The 21,053-nt window shown below is 57.0% G+C and overlaps 1 protein-coding gene across 6 annotated transcripts in view; it reads left to right on the top strand.

The window, feature by feature from the left end:
- CRHR1 (corticotropin releasing hormone receptor 1) overlaps positions 1-20,813 on the top strand; it is a 50,859-nt gene extending 30,046 nt beyond the window's left edge. The window contains exons 3-14 of one of the 6 annotated variants that reach the window (XM_025362102.1): positions 1,943-2,062; positions 6,847-6,932; positions 14,187-14,293; positions 14,533-14,619; positions 15,050-15,170; positions 15,379-15,532; positions 15,845-15,905; positions 18,099-18,171; positions 18,422-18,507; positions 18,681-18,816; positions 18,974-19,015; positions 19,594-20,813. In XM_025362102.1, coding sequence (XP_025217887.1) covers positions 1,943-2,062; positions 6,847-6,932; positions 14,187-14,293; positions 14,533-14,619; positions 15,050-15,170; positions 15,379-15,532; positions 15,845-15,905; positions 18,099-18,171; positions 18,422-18,507; positions 18,681-18,816; positions 18,974-19,015; positions 19,594-19,734 — 1,214 coding nt within the window. In that variant the 3' untranslated portion in view covers positions 19,735-20,813. The remainder of the gene's footprint in view (positions 1-1,942; positions 2,063-6,846; positions 6,933-14,186; positions 14,294-14,532; positions 14,620-15,049; positions 15,171-15,378; positions 15,533-15,844; positions 15,906-18,098; positions 18,172-18,421; positions 18,508-18,680; positions 18,817-18,973; positions 19,016-19,593) is intronic. The other 5 variants (XM_025362103.1, XM_025362105.1, XM_025362106.1 and 2 more) reach the window with 5 other exon arrangements.
- The last annotated feature ends 240 nt before the right edge of the window (positions 20,814-21,053 follow it).

The following is a 21,053-nucleotide window of genomic DNA, read 5'->3' on the forward strand; positions in this document are numbered from 1 at the left end:
AAATAGATGAAGAAGAGCTTTGAAACAGCAGGGCGTGGCCCCTATACAATCCTCCCCTCCCCACGACCACATGCTCCCAGCTCTCTACCCAAGTCCCTGTCCCCGGGCTCAACACTGTCAGCAGGATCTAGGACAGGTTAAAATCCCAGCCTGGCACGCCCTTGCCTCGGATGGCCCCGCTTCATCACTCCCGTGTTTCCACTGCCACTCCGTGATGACATTCACAGAGACTCCGCTGTGGCACAGCACCTGGGCTTGGCCCACTCCAGCCGCCTGGCCCGCAGTCACCTCGTGTCCATTAAGCCCCAATCCAGATTTCTTTCTCTTTCAATTAAGCCACTTGGCCTGAAGACCTCTGCCCCTTGAGTCCTGATTTGCACAAATGCCCTATGAATAGCTTTGATTAGAAAGAAAAACCAGCATTTGGTACAAGTGCTGCTCGGCACTGCCCTGAGTCCAACAGGGAAAGGAAGCCAATTTAACCCAGCGCTGTTTCCTGAGAGATTGGGGACAAGCTAATTTGGGGAGGAGATGGCAGGCGGGCCCCAGCCAGGGCTTGGCAGCTGCTAGGGCCTCGGCCCAAGCCCGAAGAGGCTGCCCCCACCCACACTGGTTCATGGTTCCTGGCCCTCCCTGGCTTGTCCGTCCACGCTTGTGCCAATTCTAGGTTATTAACCTGGAGACACTAGGGCTGAAGAGGACTGCTGTGCCAGCCTCACTCAGAGGGAGGCACTAAAAGGCAGAGAAAGAAGGGGCAGCCTCAAGGGGGTGCCAGGACTGTGCCAGTCCCCACCCTTTGGAGGCCATACCCGCCCTCCCCTCCTGAAGTGTCACTGGCGCCTCAACTCTGCCCCAACATCCTCTCTCTCTCTCTCTCTCTCTCTCTCTGTCTCTCCCCTCCAAAAAGCAAATATTTGGAAGGGGCCTTTGACATCCTCTTTCTAGGTCGGGTGTTTATCTCTCTTTGAGTCACAGACCCCTTTGAGAATCTAATGAAAGCCATGGGCTGCTTTCCCCATTAAAATGCATGTGTACACCAATATTTTCATTATATTCAGGGTCTCTGCGAACTGTTGAAGTTTCCAGTGGGCTGAGATTAAGAATTTCTGATCTGGTTCAACCACTTTATTTTATTATAGATGAAGACAAGACACTAGGACCCAGAGAGGGCAAGTGACTTGCCTATGGTCACACAGCAAATTAGTGGCACAGCCCATTCTGAAGCCGTGGGTCCAGACTCCCAGTTCAGTGCCCTTTCCACTCCCCCAGATGGTGTCTCCCTCCCTTTCCTCTCCATAGCTCACTTCTCCGTCAGTCCTGTCCTAGGGCTCTGCACAGAACAAAGTACACACAATGTATGGTCAGTAAGTGTGGTGAACAGGCCAGCCGGAAGAAGGAACAGGCCAGCTGGAAGGAGAAACAGGCCAGCCGGAAGAAGGGCCAACTTTATTCAGCTGGTTCTTCCCTGCAGGGCCAGGGTAGATGTGGTTTGATTGCAGAGACACGTGAGGGGCTGGATCAGTGGTTGGATGGGTCTGTTCCAGGGTGTTCCTGTGATATCTCAGAGCTCCAGGCTATCACCATGTGAGGGGCCAAGGAAGAGTCCTCAGGCTACGGAGCAGGGGACCAGAAGCATGCCCAAGCTTCTTCTAAATGCCAGGACCTTAGCTTTTAACACCACCTCCAGCCATTTCTGTTCCTCCTCTGCTCTGGAATCCATGCTGGCTCCCTAGTACCATAGCATCAGATTCAGATTTCTTCCCCTTGTGTCTTCTTTGCATAGGATGAGCTCATTTCTGCACTGGTCATTGTTGTCATCCTGTCCCTAGTTGGTGTGAGTGGGAACCAGTGGGGAGGTGGGCAGAACTCTGGAATGTCCTCTGCCTGCTTGGGGCCTTGGCCGGATATCTTGCTGTGCCTTACCAGTCATCTCTGCCCCCAGGACTGCAGTGCAACGCATCCGTGGACCTCATTGGCACCTGCTGGCCCCGCAGCCCTGCAGGGCAGCTAGTTGTTCGGCCCTGCCCTGCCTTTTTCTATGGTGTCCGCTACAACACCACAAGTAAGGAAGAAGTGGAGGGTGGACCATCTGCTGGGAGGTGGGACAGGATGGGAAGAGCTTGGAGGTGGGGGAAGTAAGAATGGTGATGCCAATAACAGTAATACCTCTTGTGGGGATCGCCCCTGTTTTCCAAAGGTCAGCGCTGTATTCTCCCAAGTGTCCTATGCTCATTACTGGTGATTCTCACAATACCCTTGCAAGACACTATCACGCCTCCTATAACTAAGGCCCCTGAGGCTCAGGGAGGTTAGGGAACTTGCCCCATTGGCAGCTGGTAAGGGGTGAAGCTGGAATTTGCATCCACGTCTGCCTAGCACTTCCTTCTGCCATTAAACTTCAGGTTAGTCTGTTTGAGCCTGCTGTAATACCGTGAAGCAGGGCAGGAATCATCCGAGCCCCAGCTGTGTGGATAAGAACCCTGAGTCGAGAGGTTCTGAGGCCTACCCCGGCCCTCCAGCCAGGAGGCAGGGGACCCAGAGTTTTAGATGCACAGGCAGGGGCTCAGCTTGCATCCTGGATTCATAGGTGGAGTGGGGACAGGACGGGATTGACCCAGGCTCCATCGGATACTTGATCCTCATGTAAACACCTGGCTCCCCGGAGGCCCAGAACCCCCATGGCTGGGCTTTGCAGCTCCCTGCTATTCCGCCTGCCACTCTCAGAATTAATTTGCCCTCTCCTGTCAATGACCCAGGTCCCTGCTTATCAAGAGAGCAACAGCTGTGGGCCAGGGGCCCTAACCTACCTGAGGGGAGGCTGGGGGCCTGATCCCTGCAACTGGGGCCTCCTGTGTGTACCCTTGGGTCCTGGTGGTCTTGAACTCAGAGCCCCAAGAGGGCACAGGGGTGAGCCCAGACACCATGTAGTTTACTCCAAGACTCACTGTGTGACCTCGCAGCACATTGTCTGGCCCTCGGCCCCTCACCTGAGGATGGAGAGGGCCAGATGGCTTGGCTTCTAAGATGTCTCCCAGCTCAAAAACTCCAGAATTCCTTTTTCTGCCCCTCTTTCCTCTACCAGATGGATTTGGGGGTTTAGATTTAGGGGCTACAGGAGAGGAGTGGGAAGACCCAGCCAGAGAGTGGCTCCCCAGGGAATGACCTGGGAGGCCAGGGCCGGGCAGGAGGCTGGGGCAGCCAGATCCAGTAACCTCGTGTGTCTGTACCGTGTCCTGGCCATGGGAGGGACCTGGGAGAGGGAGAAGACACACTGGGAGGGGCTTGGGGACCAAGGGGAGGAAGTGCAGAAAGGAAGAAGGGCCTCTTGGCCAGGTCAGTCCAAGGGGTGCACAGTTGGCCAGCCCCCAATATAGTCAGGCCCATCTTATAATAAGGAAATTGAGGCACAGAGAGGCTAATAATCTATCAGAGGTCTCAGAGCCTGGAGGCAGGGTCACAGCCCAGGGACGAGAACTCTTACGATGCTGGGGGCTGAGTCCTTCTGGAGCCCCTAGGAAGGAGGCAGCATCTGCACATCAGAGGGGCTTCCGGGAGGAGGCACCAGATCCTGTCATGTCCACTTCCAGAGTGATTCTCGTGTCTGGCCCTACCTGCCCCCACTCCCCAGCGCCACTGCCCAGTCTCAGGTTTCAGATCTGCATCGGTCACTCCTTCACTTGGAATCCACTCTTCTGTGGCCTCCGCGGTCAGGCCTGTGCTCCTGGGTGGGACCTGCCCGGCTTTCTGTAGTCATGGCCCTGTCGCCTTTTGCAGCCAGCCCTGACCACCCGCCATGAGTTCCCTCTACTCCCGTTGCAAAGGGTTACTTGACATGCTCCAAATAAACATTTCCAGCCCTCAGTGCCTGGGCACACGCTTCACTTGCTGGCCCTGCCTGAAGTGGCAGCCAGGAGTCCTAGGTTCTCATTCCAGCTGCATGTGAAGCTGGTTAAGGAGCCCTTGGCACAGACCTTCTCTGGGCCTCAGTTTCTCCACCTGCAGAATGGGTAGGAGGATTGGGTGTGGTGCTCTCTAGGCTCCCGTGCGCTTCCCTCTGTGATCCCAGGAAAGGAGCTGGGGTGATGGCCCCTCGACATGGGGTCAATCTGTCAGGACAGGGCTGGAAGACCCCTTTCCAGGTGCCTCCAGCGCCAGATGAGGTGGAGCACGCCCATGCAATCAGTCGCAAGTGGGTACCCAGAGCTGCACCTCATCATTAAGCACTAATTAATCCATTTACTGATGAGTTGCTGCCAGGACGTCTAGGCCTTCTCCCTAATGCCCTCCCTCCTGCTGCATCCGATCTTCAAAGGGATGGGAAGCATTTCCAAAAATATCCATTTTCCCGTGATTCTTTGGGAGGACTGCTCAGCTCAGCAATTAAAGACAAGGAGGTCGCATCCTCCCTGGCAGCGGCTCCCTGCTTGTTGGGCCTGCTTTCTTTCAGATCACCTCCTTTCTCCCATCAAAGCCTGCTTTCTCTGGGTGACGCAGCCTCTGGCGGGACTCCTGGCTCTCCCTCACATGCCATGGGGGGCAAGGGTGTTGAGCAAAGGGGGTTTCTCCCACAATATCCACCAGTACCCTTTGATGGGGACAAGTGACACGCTCTGAGTCTCGTGTAAGGTTATATAAATATAGCTCCAAGACAATAAAAATAAAAATAACAGCCAACATCACATGCCAGGTACAGTTCCAAGCACCTTGTGCATGTTAACTAAAAATACTCAATTCTTGAAGTAGGAGCCGCTGTTCAGAGGCTCTAACTTACAGAGGAGGAAACTGACAAGTTGCGGGATTTGCCCAAGGTCACACAGCTAGTGGAAGGTAGTGCCAGGATTTGACCCTAGACTGTCTGGGTCCAGGGGCCACACTCTTAGCACTACTCCATGCTGCCTCTTAACTCAAGAACCACCCCACCCTATCCCACCACCCCCGGGCCCCGGCCAACCAGATCTCTGTCCCCAAGCCCCTTTCCTTGGAGGTATTTCAGAGCGGTCTGTGGTCCCGGGACTTCCCAGCCATGGCAGAGACACTGGGTTGCCGTGGTTCCTCGCCTCCCCCTCCCCTCAGACCTCCCTGAAAACCTGCTGGGTGAGCCTCAGCCCTCCGGTAACTCATCCCTCATTTAGCAATTAGGAGAGAATCAGCAGCCTCTTCACCAACTCTGCCCAAGGGCCTGAGGCTCCCCGAGACTGCAGTCCACTGACATGGAAGAGCCTTAAGAATCCATTTAGCCAGATCTCCCACTGGCCAGCTGTAGCTGAGCAGCTCCTCAGCAGAGGGACCTAGGAGGGGAATGGACGGGAGGAGAGCGAGAGAGAAGAGGCCACGGCTACCTTTCAGCCCGGGAGGCCAGGACAGGCTCCCTATCATCACCCTCTTGTCCTGATGCTGCCAGCAGAGGCAACTCCCAGGCTGGATGGTCCCTTGGGGATCAGCTGGTCCAGCCCCTCCTTTTATAAATGAGAAGGGGTCCCCAGAGGTCACTCACGCAGCACAGCAGCAGCTGGGCTGGCCCCAGGGCCCCAGCCTCCAGACCCTCACAGGGTTCTACCCCATGGGGCTCCAGACTCAAGGACTGGGACTCCAGCAGCTTTCCCAGCCCTCTTCCAGCCCCAAGGGCCAGTGGGAGCCACAGGAAGGCCTACAGTGAGGGAGACTCCAGGGGAGATGCTCAGGGCTTCATTTCTCTGCCAGGCAGTTCTGCCTGGAGTCAGAGCCAGAATTAACTCAAGGAAGCATGTTTAGAGCTACTGAGGCCAGAGCCGGGTACGGGGTGGGGTGGGGCGACCTCTGCCAGCAGAGAAGATGAGATGGAATTTAGAACTCGTGCTGTCCCTTCCCAGCTGGGTTTCAGGACTCTGGAGCTCGAGCCTGGTAGGCAGGAAGGAGGGCGAGGGGAACACGTTGGGCAGCTCTGCCCATCCCAGGGCTCTAAAGTCAGACATCAATTCGACTCACAGGGCCCCTCCCCATCTCCTTAGAAGGTGACAGGTTCTGGGCCACAATCCAGGCCGGTGACTGCATGAACCTCCATATGTCCCTGGACCACTCTGCTGCCTTCTTCCTTGAGTGACATGGGCCAGTCTAGGAGCAGCTGTGGCAGACCTGAGTGATGACATCTCTCCACACATGCCTGTCACCTGTCATTTTCTGTCCAAGAGACCTCCATCATGGATATTCCCCCCACCCACCCACCACAACCTTCCAACACAGGACTGCTATGGAGAAGTGCCCCCCTGGGGACCTTCCCCAAGATCTGCCCCGTGAACTCTGAGCCCCCATGTGCAGCACGGCCAGGGAGGACCTCCCACGGCAGCCTCTGTGAGATGGCTCTACCACAAGAAGCCCTGTCATGCCACCTGCCACGTGAGCTGTCACCGCATACCCTTCCACCGTGTCATGCCCAGCCTCGTGAAAATTGACTCATGAGGTCTCACCATTTTTTGCTGTCTTACAAGACCCCTGAACAGGAGATTTCTCAGAAGAGCACCTTCCTGTCATCTGCCACCACATAAGGACTTGAAAGGAAACAGCCCAGGGAGCTGGCCAAGCCTGTCCACGGGCCAGTCCTGTGGGCATGATTGTGCCAGCTTGAATGGGCAGAGCCAGGTCCACAGGTGGGCATCGGGAGAGCCACCAACCCCTGCTGGAGGCCAGTGGGCAGAAAGAGGCAGGAAGATGGGGGTGGTAAGGAAGCCCTTCTCCCCAGCTTCACAGCCCCCAGCCAGCAGGTGCCTGTGCTGGCCATCTACAGATCCATCGATGCATCCATCTGGGCCAGGATGGCCAGAGAGGGGCCCGGGCTGCCCTGCCATCACTGCCTCTCTCTTCCTTTTCCAGACAATGGCTACCGGGAGTGCCTGGCCAATGGCAGCTGGGCCGCCCGCGTGAATTACTCCGAGTGCCAGGAGATCCTCAATGAGGAGGTGAGGCTGAGCCGAATGAGGCTGCCCATGTGAAGGGGGGTCCAGGGTCCCCAGCAGAGTTTTGTGCCTGCTTCTTGGAGTCAGGGAGCCAGAGGCTAATGTCAAGGCCCTGTCCTAGCGAAGCTGACTGGGGAGCTGGAGCTGTTGACTTGGAAATGGCCCATGAGCAGGCACCCTCGAGGGCGGGCTGGACCAATGGGGCACTGGGCAAGCTCTGATGGTGATGAGATGGGTCCTTGTTCCTTCCTTCCTTCCCCCTGTGCTCATCGGGCAGCTGCTTGCACTGGGCATGGGACTGTCCTGGAGGTGCAAAGGGAGACCAGACTCGGTCACAGGAGTCCCACCCTTTTCCACCACACACGCCTGACAGATACATCCAGTTCCAGCCACGGGGCTGTATGGGAACCAGGGATGGGGTGGAGGTAGCAGTGCAGTTTGAAAAAGCCCTTGGAAAGCCTTTTAAAATGTTAAATGTTTCTGAGCAGATGTTGCTTACACAGAACTCAGAAGGTACAAATGGGAATACAATGTCCCCTCCCACCCCATCCCTGGCCACTGGATTCCCTCCCAGAGGCAACCATTTTGCCAATTTCATAAGTGTCCTTCCAGAGACATTCTCTGCATACATGAGTAATTATATATACGTATTCTTTTTTGTTTTTACCTGAATGTTGCATATTACGCACACTGTCTACACCTTGCTTTTTTCATATAATCATCTATCTTAGAGATGGTTCCATATCAGTACATAAAGAGCATCTTCATTCTCTTTGCATTTGCATAATATCACAAAATGAACCATAATTTATTTAAACCAGTCTTTATTCTCAGTCCTCAGTTATTACAAATGGTGCTGCAATGAATAATCTTTGAAGGGTGATTTTTGGCAGAGGCACAAATATATCTATCCTGGAACTGCTGTTGCCCTCGGTCTCCTTTGCCACCGACGCTGTCTCCCTCAGTGCTGAGGAGGGCGGGGGTCAAAGAGCAGAAGGGGGGACACTCCAGGCTGTCTGAGAGCCAGGGCTTCTGATTGTGGAAGAGAGGGACTGACCTAGGCAGTCCCAAGAATCCCATCGCCTAAAGATCAGAGCTGGAAGAGACCTTGGAGACTCTCCCTCCCATCTTGAGGTTCCCAGACCCGCCTGGTTATAAGAATCGTCCAGAGGCAGATCACGTGGGGTCAGGAGTTTGAGACCAGCCTGTCCAACATAGTGAAACCCCATCTCTACTAAAAATACAAAATTAGCCGGGTGTGGTGGTGCACACCTGTAATCCCAGGTACTAAGGAGGCTGAGGCAGGAGAATTGCTTGAACCTAGGAGGCAGAGGTTGCAGTGAGCCGAGATCATGCCATTGCACTCCAGCCTGGGCAAAAAGAGGGAAACTCCATTAAAAAACAAAACAAAACAAAAAAATGTGGCCAGCTGCGGTGGCTCATGCCTGTAATCCCAGCCCTCTGGGAGGCCAAGGCAGGCAGATCACAAGGTCAGGAGATCGAGACCATCCTGGCCAACATGATGAAACCTCATCTCTGCTAAAAATACAAAAATTAGCTGAGCATGGTGGCGCATCCCTGTAATCGCAGCTACTTAGGAGGCTGAGGCAGGAGAATCACTTGAACCAGGGAGGTGGAGGTTACAGTGATCTGAGATTGTACCACAGCACTCCAGCCTGGTGACAGAGCAAGACTCTGTCTCAAAAAAAAAAAAAAAAAAAAGTATATGGAATCGCCCAGAGCACCTGTCCAAATACAGGTCCCAGGGCCACACCCAACACCTAAGAAATCACACCGTCCAAGGAGGACCTGGGAATCTGTCTTTCATGAGTGCCCCAGGGGAGCCTTCTGATGGGGCAAAAGTGAGAAACTCTAATCTAGTGCAACCCATTCACATTACAGATGGGCAGACTGGGACCCAGAATTGGGGACTGATTCACACAAGATCACATGGCCAGAGTAAGTCAGAGCCTGGAACCCAGGGCTTCGGAGCTCAGGCTCTGCTTTGCCCACTGCCAGGTATCTGCGTGAAACAAAGTTAAGGATAAAGAATCACTTTCCTTCACCCCCAGCTTACTAAGCCCCCACACGGAGAGCCCACCTGGGAAGTCCTGGGATTGGGAGGAGGGCTCTTCCTGGACTGAGGGAAGGAGGTGGGGTTCCAGGTTAGCAGACTTAGTTGGGCCAGAGGAGATGGCCTTGGCTGGGGGAGTGGCAGCGGGCAAGACCGTTCAGGGATGTGGGGAATCCGTAGCCTGGCACACAGTAGAGGAGGTGGGAGGAAAGGAAACGGGGCTGGTGCTCAAAAGAGCGGGTCAGTGCTGTCAGCGACTCAGGACCACACGCCATGCCAGAGAGGGATGGTGTTGAGGAGGTACAGCTAAGCCACGAGGTCAGGCTGCAGGCCGCACTGTCTGTCCCAGCCTCACGCCCTGCACTCAACCCTCCTGAGGATCAGGGCGGGGTCTTCACCTGTCTCTCCTGCTCTAATGTAAGCCCCTTCCTTTCAGTTGGCTGATGGGGACACTCGGCAGCCCCCGTTTTCCCCAGCACCCTTCGAAGGCTCAAGGGCAGTAGGTTAGCCACCCTCGGCCCGCCCTGCAACGCCCACCCCTGCCAGGACAGGGGTCTCTCCCTCTCTCCACCAGCAGGGTTAGGACAAGGAAGAGGATCAGGAGCCCGGTCTCATCAGCCCGCTCTTTGCATTGCAGTGGGAATAGCACAGACCTTAGGGTTTGGGTTTCAACGGGAACCTGCTGCATGACCTAGAGGAGGCAACTTAACCCCACCGAGTTCCCGAAACTGGTGGCCAGGAATTCAGATCTCTGCCTTCAGGGGATGGAAGGGTGGTGTTGGCCTGTCTTGGCCTACGGGAGATGTTCCATTCACCTGCCGCCCCCTGTCTCTCATCTCCCCTGTGAGGTCAGGGGAGGTTGTAATGTACACCTGGGGGAGTGACCTGCCCCACCCCCCAGCCCATCCATGCCTGGCTCTGCCGCCTCTTTCCTCTGCAGCCCCTGCTGGCCTGGTGCCTAGCACTCTGGGTAATCGATTAATTTAATTAGTGAAAATGCCATTCCCTTCTGCCAGCCCCCAGCCTCGCCAGACCCCTCCCAGAACTGCAGAGGAAAGTATCCAATTAATTGAGTGGTAGGTTTCTCAGCTCTGGGCCTGGGCTAAGCCCTAATTAAGCTCCAGCGCCCTGGGGTATTGCAGATAATGGATTCGCAGAAGTCCACCTGTGAAATGGGACTTGCGAGGGCACCCCAAGGCCAGGCACCCCAGGAGATCTGCCCGCAGCCAGCACCACCAGGGAACAGGCCTGCAACTGGGGAGCCTGTTGCATGCATGGCTGGCCCGGGGATGGCACTGAGCCCCCATTACAACCCCTACACCTGCTCCCCGTATCAGCACCCTCTCCTCCCCCCACCACCTCCCTCCACTACTGTTCACTCCCTTCCCCACTGTCCGACCTTCCCCTACCCACCTGACACTTGCACACACTCTATTCCCTTTCCCCACACTCTGCTGAGCACAGGAGCTTGGGCCTCAGGCGCAGTCTGGGAGGGCACACTGGTGGGACATGAAACGGAATCTGGGGTCTGGGTTTGTGGGCCAAGGTTCATTGCTCACCGTCTGGGGAGAGGTGGGCAATGGTTGGACCAGGGCTTCTGAACTGTATAGGTGCTTTTTCCTAAAACGAAGCTCCGATTCCGTGGGCCTAGCGTAGGGCACACATTCCACTTTCCTCAAGATCTCTGCGAGCTCCTCTGTGTGCTGCTGCTGGGCCAGGGGCTGCCCTTTGAGGACTGAGGGACTGGAGTGAGTGCCCGCTGTGGGGTAAGAGGAGTAGCTCTGGCAACTTCAGTGGAGAGGAGGTGCCAGAATGGAGTGGGCACCGGCGGGAGCTTGGAAGGGAGGTCTCATTGCCACCATCCCAGAGAGGCATCGGGACGGGTCTGGCACTGCAGCACCTGGGACGAGGTAGTGTCAGAGTCAGCCGCGCACTAATTGCTTATTCAATTCAGGTCACTGAGGGTACAGCGGAGTGGCCTCTGCCAAGTACCATGCTGTGCCACCCTCCTTAGGGCGGGGTGCCTGCTGGTCTCAGGTCTCCAGACTGGACGGAGAGGGAGTGCTGGTCAGGGCCCCAGGGGTAGCTGTGCCCATTTGTCCTTTGGACATCCCAGCTGCTTTGCTGTTATCGTGGCTGTCGGTCGGTGTGTGACTGGCTGTCCCTGGGGGTGCTGCTGACTCTCCTCTCCAGGTGTCACTGGCCACCTCTCAGGGTGTTTCTAGGTGCCTTTTAAGGCCTTGCTGTCTCTCTAAATAATGCTGTCCAGAACTCTGGTTGTTATTGGAAATGTCACAGTGTCACTGGCTTCTGTTTGGGTGATGCAGGGTGTATTTGTCTCAGGGTATCGGCAGCCATCCCTCAGGCTGTCTCTCCAGCTGTCTTCTCAAGCTGTTTCTCAGGTTGCATCATGCTGATGTGACCAATAAGAGAGAGAGCTTGAACCTGGCCCAGGCCCAACTGCTCAGGGAGCCACACTGAGACTCTGTCTTCCGGGAATGGTTTCGCCTGATTCTCCCTCTCAGGCTCTTGGGGAAAAGCCCTCATGGGTGCTATCCTCCTGGCAGGAGGTCCCCCGAGGCTCCTGGGCCCAAAATGGAGCGAGACCACCCCAGAGAGTGCCTCTGCTTTCAATTCCTGCTTGTCCTCCCAGAAATCTCCCAGGGGGCTGGGGACGGTGGCTCTCGCCTGTAATCCCAGCACTTTGGGAGGCCAAGGCAGGTGGATTGCCTGAGCTCAGGAGTTCGAGACCAGCCTGGACAACATGGCGAAACCCCATCTCTACCAAAAAATACAAAATATTAGCTGGGCGTGGTGGCGCATGCCTGTGATCCCAGCTACTCAGGAGGCTGAGGCAGGAGAATCACTTGAACCCAGGAAGCAGAGGCTGCAGTGAGCCAAGATCCTGCCACTGCACAACTCCAGACTGGGTGACAGAGTGAGACTCCATCCCTCCCCCACCCAAAAAAAGAAATGTCCCTGGGAAACCAGGAAAAGAGGGATTTCAAAGCCAGGCAGACTCAGGTTCCAGTGCCGGCTGCATGGCGTGGCCAATTATTCAGTCTCTTCGACGGGAAGAACTGGGATGAGAGGAGCAGTCTCCAAGGGCAGCTGTGGGAAAGAAAAGCAGTGGCATCTGCAGAGCTCTTGGCACAATGCTCAGCATACAGCAGGTGCTTAATAGATGACTCCTCCCCACTCCAACCCCAAGGGCCTGGTGCGGCCTGACTCAGGAGCGAGGTGGGGCCTGGCAGGTGGCAGTGAATGGTCTGCCTGCACACTGTGCCCTCCCGCCCAGCCTGGGCCTGTGAACAAGGCCGGGGTGTCATGCCATGCTCGGCTCCACACATGCTGTCATTACCCAGGGGCTTCTCAGCATGGATTTGTGGAAAATTTAATAAAAGGATATTAAATACCAGTTCCAGACAGCCTGTGATCCGTGCATCTCTTCCGGAGCCTCCCGATTGGGGCATCTGCCGCCAGGCGCTTAGCGACCCCCCCCCCAACTTGCATGGGTGATGGGTCCCCTCTCCTCACTCCCCTCTGTCTCTCTCCTGCCTTTGTTTACACCTCCCTGGATCCCAGTCCTTTGGAGGCTGGAGTTGTTAATGTAATTTCCTGCCATGTTCCAGAAAGCCTCTGCCTGGAAACCAGCTCTGAGAACAGAGCTTCTGTAGGAGCCTCTGGACCTAAGAGGTTCCCGATGAGGATGCCCCTTCAGAAGGGCCTTAGTGGCCGGGCGGAACTGGGCATAGGGTCTTGGCTCCTCCTGGGATGCCTGGTGGATAGGGCTGGACTTGACCTCTGGTTTTGTGTAGGTTCTGTAATTCCAACAGGAAGGCCTGTGGAGTAGCTCCTTGGTGGCTCTGAGAGGATGATGAGGGCCGTTGTGAGCTCCCCACTTCTCGGCGCTTGCATGTCACCCGCTTCTGTGCCTCAGGATCATTCAGCCCCACCCCAGAGCCTGGAAACGGGGAGGGAGGGAGGTGCTGCCAGAGACCCCTCCTTTCCCAAAGCCACCTGCTTTTCAACACCTGTCTTTCTTTCCTTCACTCACACACTGCTTCGGAGTTCGACTGCGTGTCAAGCTCTTGGTTTCTAGGCCCTGCTTCTTGGGACCTATAAAAGTGTGGATGGGGGCTTTGCTCTGGGGCAGGAGTCTGCAGAGAGCTGGGCATGGGGACTGGCCAGTCCCCTGGTATAGGCTGGGGCCTGTTTGCAGCCTTTGTACCTTTTGCCCATCTGCACGCGCAGGCAGGAGGTGGTTTTGAAGTTGCGCGACCTCCAGTGCGTCCACATAACCTCTGTGCTGTTTTCCTACAAACTAAAGCCCAGAAGCCCTTCCGGCTCCCCCTATGGGGTTGCCCTGATGGTTTAAGACGATAACAGATATGAAAATCCTCTGTAAATGGGAAGGCTTCATCACTCTTGGAACTTAAGATTGCTGTAAAGAGGAGGGCAGTGACCTCCATCAGTATATTAAATTCATTAGGAAATAAACCCGGGGAATGTGTTCCAGTCCTGGGAGAGGATCCTGCTCACTTTGCACAGATCCCCTTGGGCCAGGGATGGGGAAGGCCCTGGAAAGTGAGTTATGGAGCCTAAGGAGACTTTTCTATGGTTTCGGCTGATTCTGTGGATGCCAGAGCCCAGCAGCTGCCCGGCCCCTCCTCGCTCACAGGAGCAGGCGGCGTTGCAGCAGGAGGGATTCAAGGGCGGCCGAGACGGTGGTGACTCAGTTCAGAAATGGGTGGAGAAGATAAATCCCGGGAGGTTGGTGTCTCTGCAGCTGAGAGGTCCACCTGGTGTTCCAACCGGGTGGCAGCATGGGCAGATGCGACTGTGAGGGCGCACCTGTGAGCCGGCCACACACGCTTATGCGTGCAGAGGGGGCGTCCGTGTGGAGTGGGGAATCCCACGTGATGTGGAGACTCAGACACAACACAGAGCAGTGAACAGAGCATGGGATTCAGGGACAGACAGAGCCTCAAACTGGACAGCATTGCTCTGCAGCGAGGCCTGACCCACAGCAGGTACTCAGGAAGGGGGAGTGGCCCTTGAGATCATGACCTGCTCCGTCCCAGCCACCCCCAGGCAATGTCCTCATAGAGCGGCTCCCATCCAGCAGGCGCAAGGGCATGGCTGTGCAGAAGGCTCACCTCTGCCCCTCTCTCCTGCTCCAGAAAAAAAGCAAGGTGCACTACCATGTCGCAGTCATCATCAACTACCTGGGCCACTGTATCTCCCTGGTGGCCCTCCTGGTGGCCTTTGTCCTCTTCCTGCGGCTCAGGTGAGAAGACCCCAGCACTTCGTCCTCTTGTCCCCGGGCCCTAGAGCAGGAGCAGGGTGGAGAAGTGAGAGGAGCAGCTCGAGGTCGGGGTGGGGGTTGCTGGGAGAGGGTGGCAGGGGCTGGCTTATCCGAGAGTCTCAGGTCTCCGGGAACCTCTGGCAGAGCCGCTCTGCCCCCTCCCCAGTAGCTGCTGGAATGGTGGGGAGGGACAAAGCTTGTTTTATGTCACCCACACCCAGGACGGGCTGCACCCATTGGGGTGACCAGGCAGATGGAGCCCTGGAGGTGGGGGCTCCATGGAGTGGTGCCCCATTTCAGGTTCGAAAGTACCTGGGCCCCCGCACTACTGCCAAGGATGCAGGTGGCAGAGCCAGGGATGGGGATGGTTGGGATCAGGAGCCGAGCATCAGGGCTGGAGGCTGGGAGCAAGGCTGACCCCTGTGACTGTCCATCCTGGAATGGCAGGGAGTGGAAGGCACCCCCAGGGGAAGCAGGCATCCCCAGGAAGCCAGCTGCCCTGGTCCATGGAGTGCCAGGCAGAGCCTGGGGCTTTTGTTTTGGTGGGTTGCAGGCAGGAAGGGCTCCATGGGGCATTAGGAGAGCCTTGCTGTCACTTCCCTGTGTGACTTGGCCAGTCAGCCCTACCCTGTGCCTCAGTTTCCTCATCTACACATCAGGGTTGGGGTGATGTGGGTGGCCTGCCCCTTATCCTCTCTCTCCTGTCGCTCCCATCATCCACCTGCCCTGCTGCACCAGGAGCATCCGGTGCCTGCGAAACATCATCCACTGGAACCTCATCTCCGCCTTCATCCTGCGCAACGCCACCTGGTTCGTGGTGCAGCTAACCATGAGCCCTGAGGTCCACCAGAGCAACGTGGTGCGTCCTGGCGGGGGAGCGGGGAGCAGGTCAGGCCAAACCCACGTCAGAGAAGGGGCCCAGGTGGGCCTGCCCTGCAGAGGAGGAGCCCACAGAACAGGAGTGGGATCCCAGGGTGTGCCCCGTCCTGCCTGGGGGAGGCCCAGGGCCAGGGTTTGGTGCCGCCCCTGCCCCTCATCATCATCTTTGGTTGGGGGTGGGGTGGCAGGGCTGGTGCAGGTTGGTGACCGCCGCCTACAACTACTTCCATGTGACCAACTTCTTCTGGATGTTCGGTGAGGGCTGCTACCTGCACACAGCCATCGTGCTCACCTACTCCACCGACCGGCTGCGCAAGTGGATGTTCATCTGCATCGGCTGGGGTGAGCTGGGCAGCCACCTCCCCAGCCTGGGCAGTGGCAGCCACCGTGCTGCCGTCTCCTCACCCAGACTCAGGCCAGAGGGCTGGGGGGCCTGAGGGATGGAGGTCGGGTTGGGGCAGTGGGGTGTGCGCCATAGCCCTCTGCTCCTCTTGGGGGTGGGGGGCAGCAGGAGCACCTTGAAGGAGGTGTGTGAGTTTGAGATCCACCCTGGGTAACCCTAGACCGCCTGGAGCCTGGGCTGCACTGGGGTCCTCCAGGCCCACATCCCCCAGCCCCCACTGAGGGCTCTGTGACAGCCCATCTCTCCCCCAGGTGTGCCCTTCCCCATCATTGTGGCCTGGGCCATTGGGAAGCTGTACTACGACAATGAGAAGTAAGTCACCTCCTTTCCCTTCCTGCTCCCAAGGTTTAGGCTCCCAGCCTAGCTTGGTGACACTCCCAAGGGCCTTGGGCCATGCTGGCTTTCCCCTCAGGACCATGGCTTCTGCATCTATAAAGGGAGGGATCTGGGGGGTTGGACTCATTCAGAGGGTCCCTGCCTGTGCTCTGCCTGGGTGGGACTGGACAAGCAGGATCCAGCCTCCTTTATCTGCCTTGAGCTTACACAGGAAACAGCCTGGAGCCAGACTGCCCAGGTTCAGAATCGTGGCTCCATCATTAAATAGCTGTGTGACCTTGGACGGATTACTGCAGCGTGCCTCACTTTCCTCATCTGTAAAATGGACATACTGCCTCAAAGGGCTGCTGTGGGGTGATATCAGTCCATCTATATTAAGCATTTAGAATCGGACCTGGCACATAGAGCAAATGCTGTATAAATGTGTTCTCGTAATATTAAGACATCTTAATAGAAGAGTCCGTGAATTTAACAGAAGTGGACCTAGATGATCCCAGAGGCTTCTTCCAGCTCTGAAGTTCTTTGGTTCCTTATGAAACGGACTCAGGTGTTTCCAGTCGTGCCTGGAAACTTGATTTCTGCTGCAGTGGTGCTCAGCCTTGGCTCACATTAGAATCACCTGGGATGCTTCGAAAAGTACCAGTGCCCAGGCTTCACCGCCAGAGAGTCAGGTGTAATTAGTCTGGGGTGTGGCCTGGCACCCAGAATTCTTGAAAACTGCCCAGGTGATTCTAATGTGCAGCTAAGATTGAGAACCACTGAGAGAGAGGGGGGCAGAAAAGGTGGACGTGGATGGCAGGGGAGCCCCAGGACCTTGTTTGCCAAACAGGTGTTCCCAGGAACCTATCTGACTGGCCTGGCATCCAAGTGGCCTCCACCACAGTGACAAGCCCTCTCCTCACCCCACGGAGGGGAGGGGGCCTGCATGGCTTCATTGGGCTGATGGAGGAGCCTGGAAGATTATCTTGCATGTTTATGAGGTTGACTCCCTCCTGACTCAGGCTAGCTGAGGCCTTGGGAGGCCGAGGCGGGCGGATCACTTGAGGTCAGGAGTTTGAGACCAGTCTGGCCAACATGGTGAAACCCCATATCTACTAAAAAAAATTACAAAAATTAGCTGGGTGTGGTGGTGCGCACCTGTAGTGCCAGCTACTTGGGAAGGCTGAGGCAAGAGACTCTCTTGAACCCAGGAGGCAGAAGTTGCAGTGAGCCAAGATCGTGCCACTGCTCTCCAGCCTGGGCAACAGAGCGAGACTCCACAAGCCTCAAAAAACAAAGCAAAACAAAAACTGTTTGGGCTAAAGGAGAAAGTGAGTCTGAGCGGCTCTGAAGCCCCACCTGGTGGTGAAAATTCAACACTGCAACAGAGGGGATCTGGGTGTGAGAAAGCAGAAACGAACTTGCAGACCAGAGGCTCAAGGACTGGACCCAGCCCACAGAAGCTGTGTGTGGCCGGCAGGGTGTTTTCTGGAAACTCGATTTTGTAGCCAACCTTTAAAAAATCCAAAGGTTTCGTATACAAATCTCAATTTCTGGCTTATGAGATCTAGCCACTGGGGGTCTTCTTACCCACGAGGACATAAGGGCTTCCAGTTTGTCTGGTCCCCACCCACTCCCCAGGCCTCCCTGGAGCTTGCTGGAGGGACACTCAGGAAAATGCAAAGCAATTACCCCCTGCAGCAGGTAGAACCTGTGCAGATGTTCCTCTCAAGGTCGTTCGGGCTGCGACTGGACAGGTTCGGGCTGAGATTGAGAACTGCTGGGTGCCCACTGGGTGACAGGTGTGGTGCCACTCCCACCAGCAGCCCCCCAGAGGACATGCTGGGCCTCAGCCACAGCCAGGGGACCGTGAGGAGGAGCCAAGGATGCAGCTTGCATATTGAGCCCACGCCCGTTCCCGGCCACTCAGTCTTTCCCACTGTCTGCCTCCTGCCCCATGCTTGCTTCCAACTTTGCATCTCATCACAGAGGATGCTGTCCATTCTGCAGATGGGACAACTGAGGCTTGGCAGTGGGATCAAGTGACTTGACCTTCTGCCAGGGCTGGAATTGGGACATCTACCTCCTGGCTTCCAGCCCCAGTCCTGTCCTGGCCAAGCACTGTCCCTCCCCATGCCACCGAGGCAGATGCAGATGATGACTCCTCCCCTTTCCTCTGTGGCCTTCTAGGTGCTGGTTTGGCAAAAGGCCTGGGGTGTACACCGACTATATCTACCAGGGCCCCATGATCCTGGTCCTGCTGGTAAGAACCTGGGTAGGGGCAGGAGACAGGGCCCAGTGGGGAGGGGCAATCAATGCCAACCGTGGACAGAAAGGACCCCTCTGCCTAGAGGTGGGGGTCACCCAAGGAGGGGGCATGGGCCAGGGATGTGCAGCTGCTCCTGAGGAGGAGGGAGAACAGCAGGAGCACTGAGGCCAGAGAGGCCAGAACTGAGAAGCCTGGGTCCCCAGCCTCTTGCACACTCCAGCCCGCTGGTGTACTCAAATTGCAGATCAATTTCATCTTCCTTTTCAATATCGTCCGCATCCTCATGACCAAGCTCCGGGCATCCACCACGTCTGAGACCATTCAGTACAGGTAACTGGGTACCACCTCCCCCAGGCCTCCTCCTGATGAAACCCTGCTCCCCATGCCTCTCACGTGCCAGAGACCTGCCACTCCCTCCCCCGACCTGGCCCTCTGCTGAGCCAGCGGGCAGCCAGTCCTGGGGTGGGCTGTGACTCCAAGCCTCCCCCCCTGCCCCACCCCAGGAAGGCTGTGAAAGCCACTCTGGTGCTGCTGCCCCTCCTGGGCATCACCTACATGCTGTTCTTCGTCAATCCCGGGGAGGATGAGGTCTCCCGGGTCGTCTTCATCTACTTCAACTCCTTCCTGGAATCCTTCCAGGTACAGCCCTGGAGGGGCACACTGGCACCTCCTTGGGTGGGGATTCTCCCAAGCAGATGCCTGGAGGGTAGGAGGCCAGGGAGAAGCAAGGGGCAGCCCAGAGGCTGGGTGGGCAACACCTGTGACCGACCTTTGACGCCTCCTCTCTCCTCCCCAGGGCTTCTTTGTGTCTGTGTTCTACTGTTTCCTCAACAGTGAGGTGAGGACCTGGGGGCCCCGCGGCGGGGCTGAGGGCTGCAAGGCCTGTTGGGGCTGGCGATGGTCTAGAGCCTTCTCCTCCCCTCCCAGGGCTGGCTCTCTCCCTCCCTGTTCCTCCTAGGTCCCTAGGGGGACGCTGCTGGGAGCCCCAGGCCGGCCCCTCCCACCTGTCCACTCCCACAGTGACAGCTCTCTCCTTTGCTCTCAGAGGCCGCTGGCACCAGGCTGGAAGCCAGAGCTCCAGTATCTTTGATGAGCCTGTGACAACCAGGAAGGGCTGAGCCCTGGGCAGGGGATATGTGTGGGTTGAGAGCAGGAAGCCTTGATGGCAAAGGCCATATGGTGCCTTCGTGTGGGTTAGAAAAGGGTGCCCCTTCCCCAGGACACTTGAGAAATCTGTTCTGGCAAATATGCAAAGCAGCCATGTTAAGGCTGTGAGTGCCGTCGCCTCCTGAGGACTTCTGTGTACTCAGCTGACCTGCACAGCCTCTTACCTGCGCAGCTGCTCGTGCCGACCCAGGGGAGGGAGGGGGTCCTGAGCCCCAGGCTCAGATGTCGTGCTCCTTCCTGTGCCCACAGGTCCGCTCTGCCATCCGGAAGAGATGGCACCGGTGGCAGGACAAGCACTCGATCCGTGCCCGAGTGGCCCGCGCCATGTCCATCCCCACCTCCCCCACCCGTGTCAGCTTTCACAGCATCAAGCAGTCCACAGCAGTCTGAGCTGGCAGGTCATGGAGCAGCCCCCAAAGAGCTGTGGCTGGGGGGATGATGGCCAGGCTCCCTGACCACCCTGCCTGTGGAGGCGACCTGTTAGGTCTCATGCCCACTCCCCCAGGAGCAGCTGGCACTGACAGCCTGGGGGGCCACTCTCCCCCTGCAGCTGTGCAGGACTGTAGCTCATGAGTGGAAAGTCATCTACAGGACTGGGCCAGTCCCGGGGCCTCTGGCTTCCCTGCCCAGTCCTCCGTGGAGAAGGGACGTGGAAATGAATGGAAATGGGCTGCTAGACACCCACAGCAGCACGCGCGTCCCTCCAAGGCTGTCTTCTCCCAGAGCACAAGAAGTCCAGCCCACTGGGACCTGGGGCTGCCCTCGGCAACTGTGGGGAGGCCGTTTGCTGCCCCGGGGCATCATGGGCAACTCGTGACAGCCTCTGACTCACCACGATGACGCCTCTGGACCTCGGTGATGCCTTCCGACACCACTGGGAACCAAGGGCCCTCGCTCAGGAACCCTGGAGACAGAAGTCAGGTGTCATCGTCAGACGTGTGGCCACAGCACTAGAGTCACCCCCCAGGCCTCCAGAACCTCATTGACACTGTGGCACTGCCACCAGCAATGCCCTGCCTCGCTGCCTTCATCCTGAACATTTACTACCCTGCAGGCCAGGCCAGCTTCCCCTCACTTAACCACAGGCAGTACCCTCACCCCACACCAGTCACCTCCTGCCCCTTTTCCTCTTTTGTGAGAAGAGGGTGCTGGAGGGGGCAGAGTGGCCTGTGAGCAAGAGCCAGGGGTGTCCCAGCCCTGGCCTCTGGGGCAGAGCTGGTAGCCCCGGATGGCCTCTGGGGCAGGACCACTAGCTAAACAAGCCAGGAGAAGGCTCCTGCCCAAGTGGCTCTTGGGACAACATGCTGCTTACACTCTAGGTGTGGACTGGCTACAGCCCCCACTGACCTGCCCATGTCCAGAGGGACTGGACAGCCAGAGCAGGGCTTTGGGGGGCACTAGAAGATGAGGGTATCGGCTGTGAGGCGGGTGGCTGGTATAAATAATAATATTTATCTTTTCAACCAGCATTTGTGAAGGCCTGGACTCCACAGGGGGCTGGATGGAGAGGGTGTCTCACAGAAGTGGGAGCCATTTCCCAGCTTTCAGGGGCTGTTGTGTTGCTGGGAAACCTGACCCCACTCTCACCCCGGCAAGGATGGTGCCAGGAGAGCCCCTGAGGGCCAGGAGAGGGGTGAGGGCAGAAGGGAGGGCTTCGAGGAACAGGTGGATCTGGCCAGGGCCCCCTTAGTTAGGGACAGCTTGTTGTG

Source organism: Theropithecus gelada, chromosome 16 (assembly GCF_003255815.1).
Source record: "Theropithecus gelada isolate Dixy chromosome 16, Tgel_1.0, whole genome shotgun sequence".
NCBI lineage: Eukaryota > Metazoa > Chordata > Mammalia > Primates > Cercopithecidae > Theropithecus > Theropithecus gelada.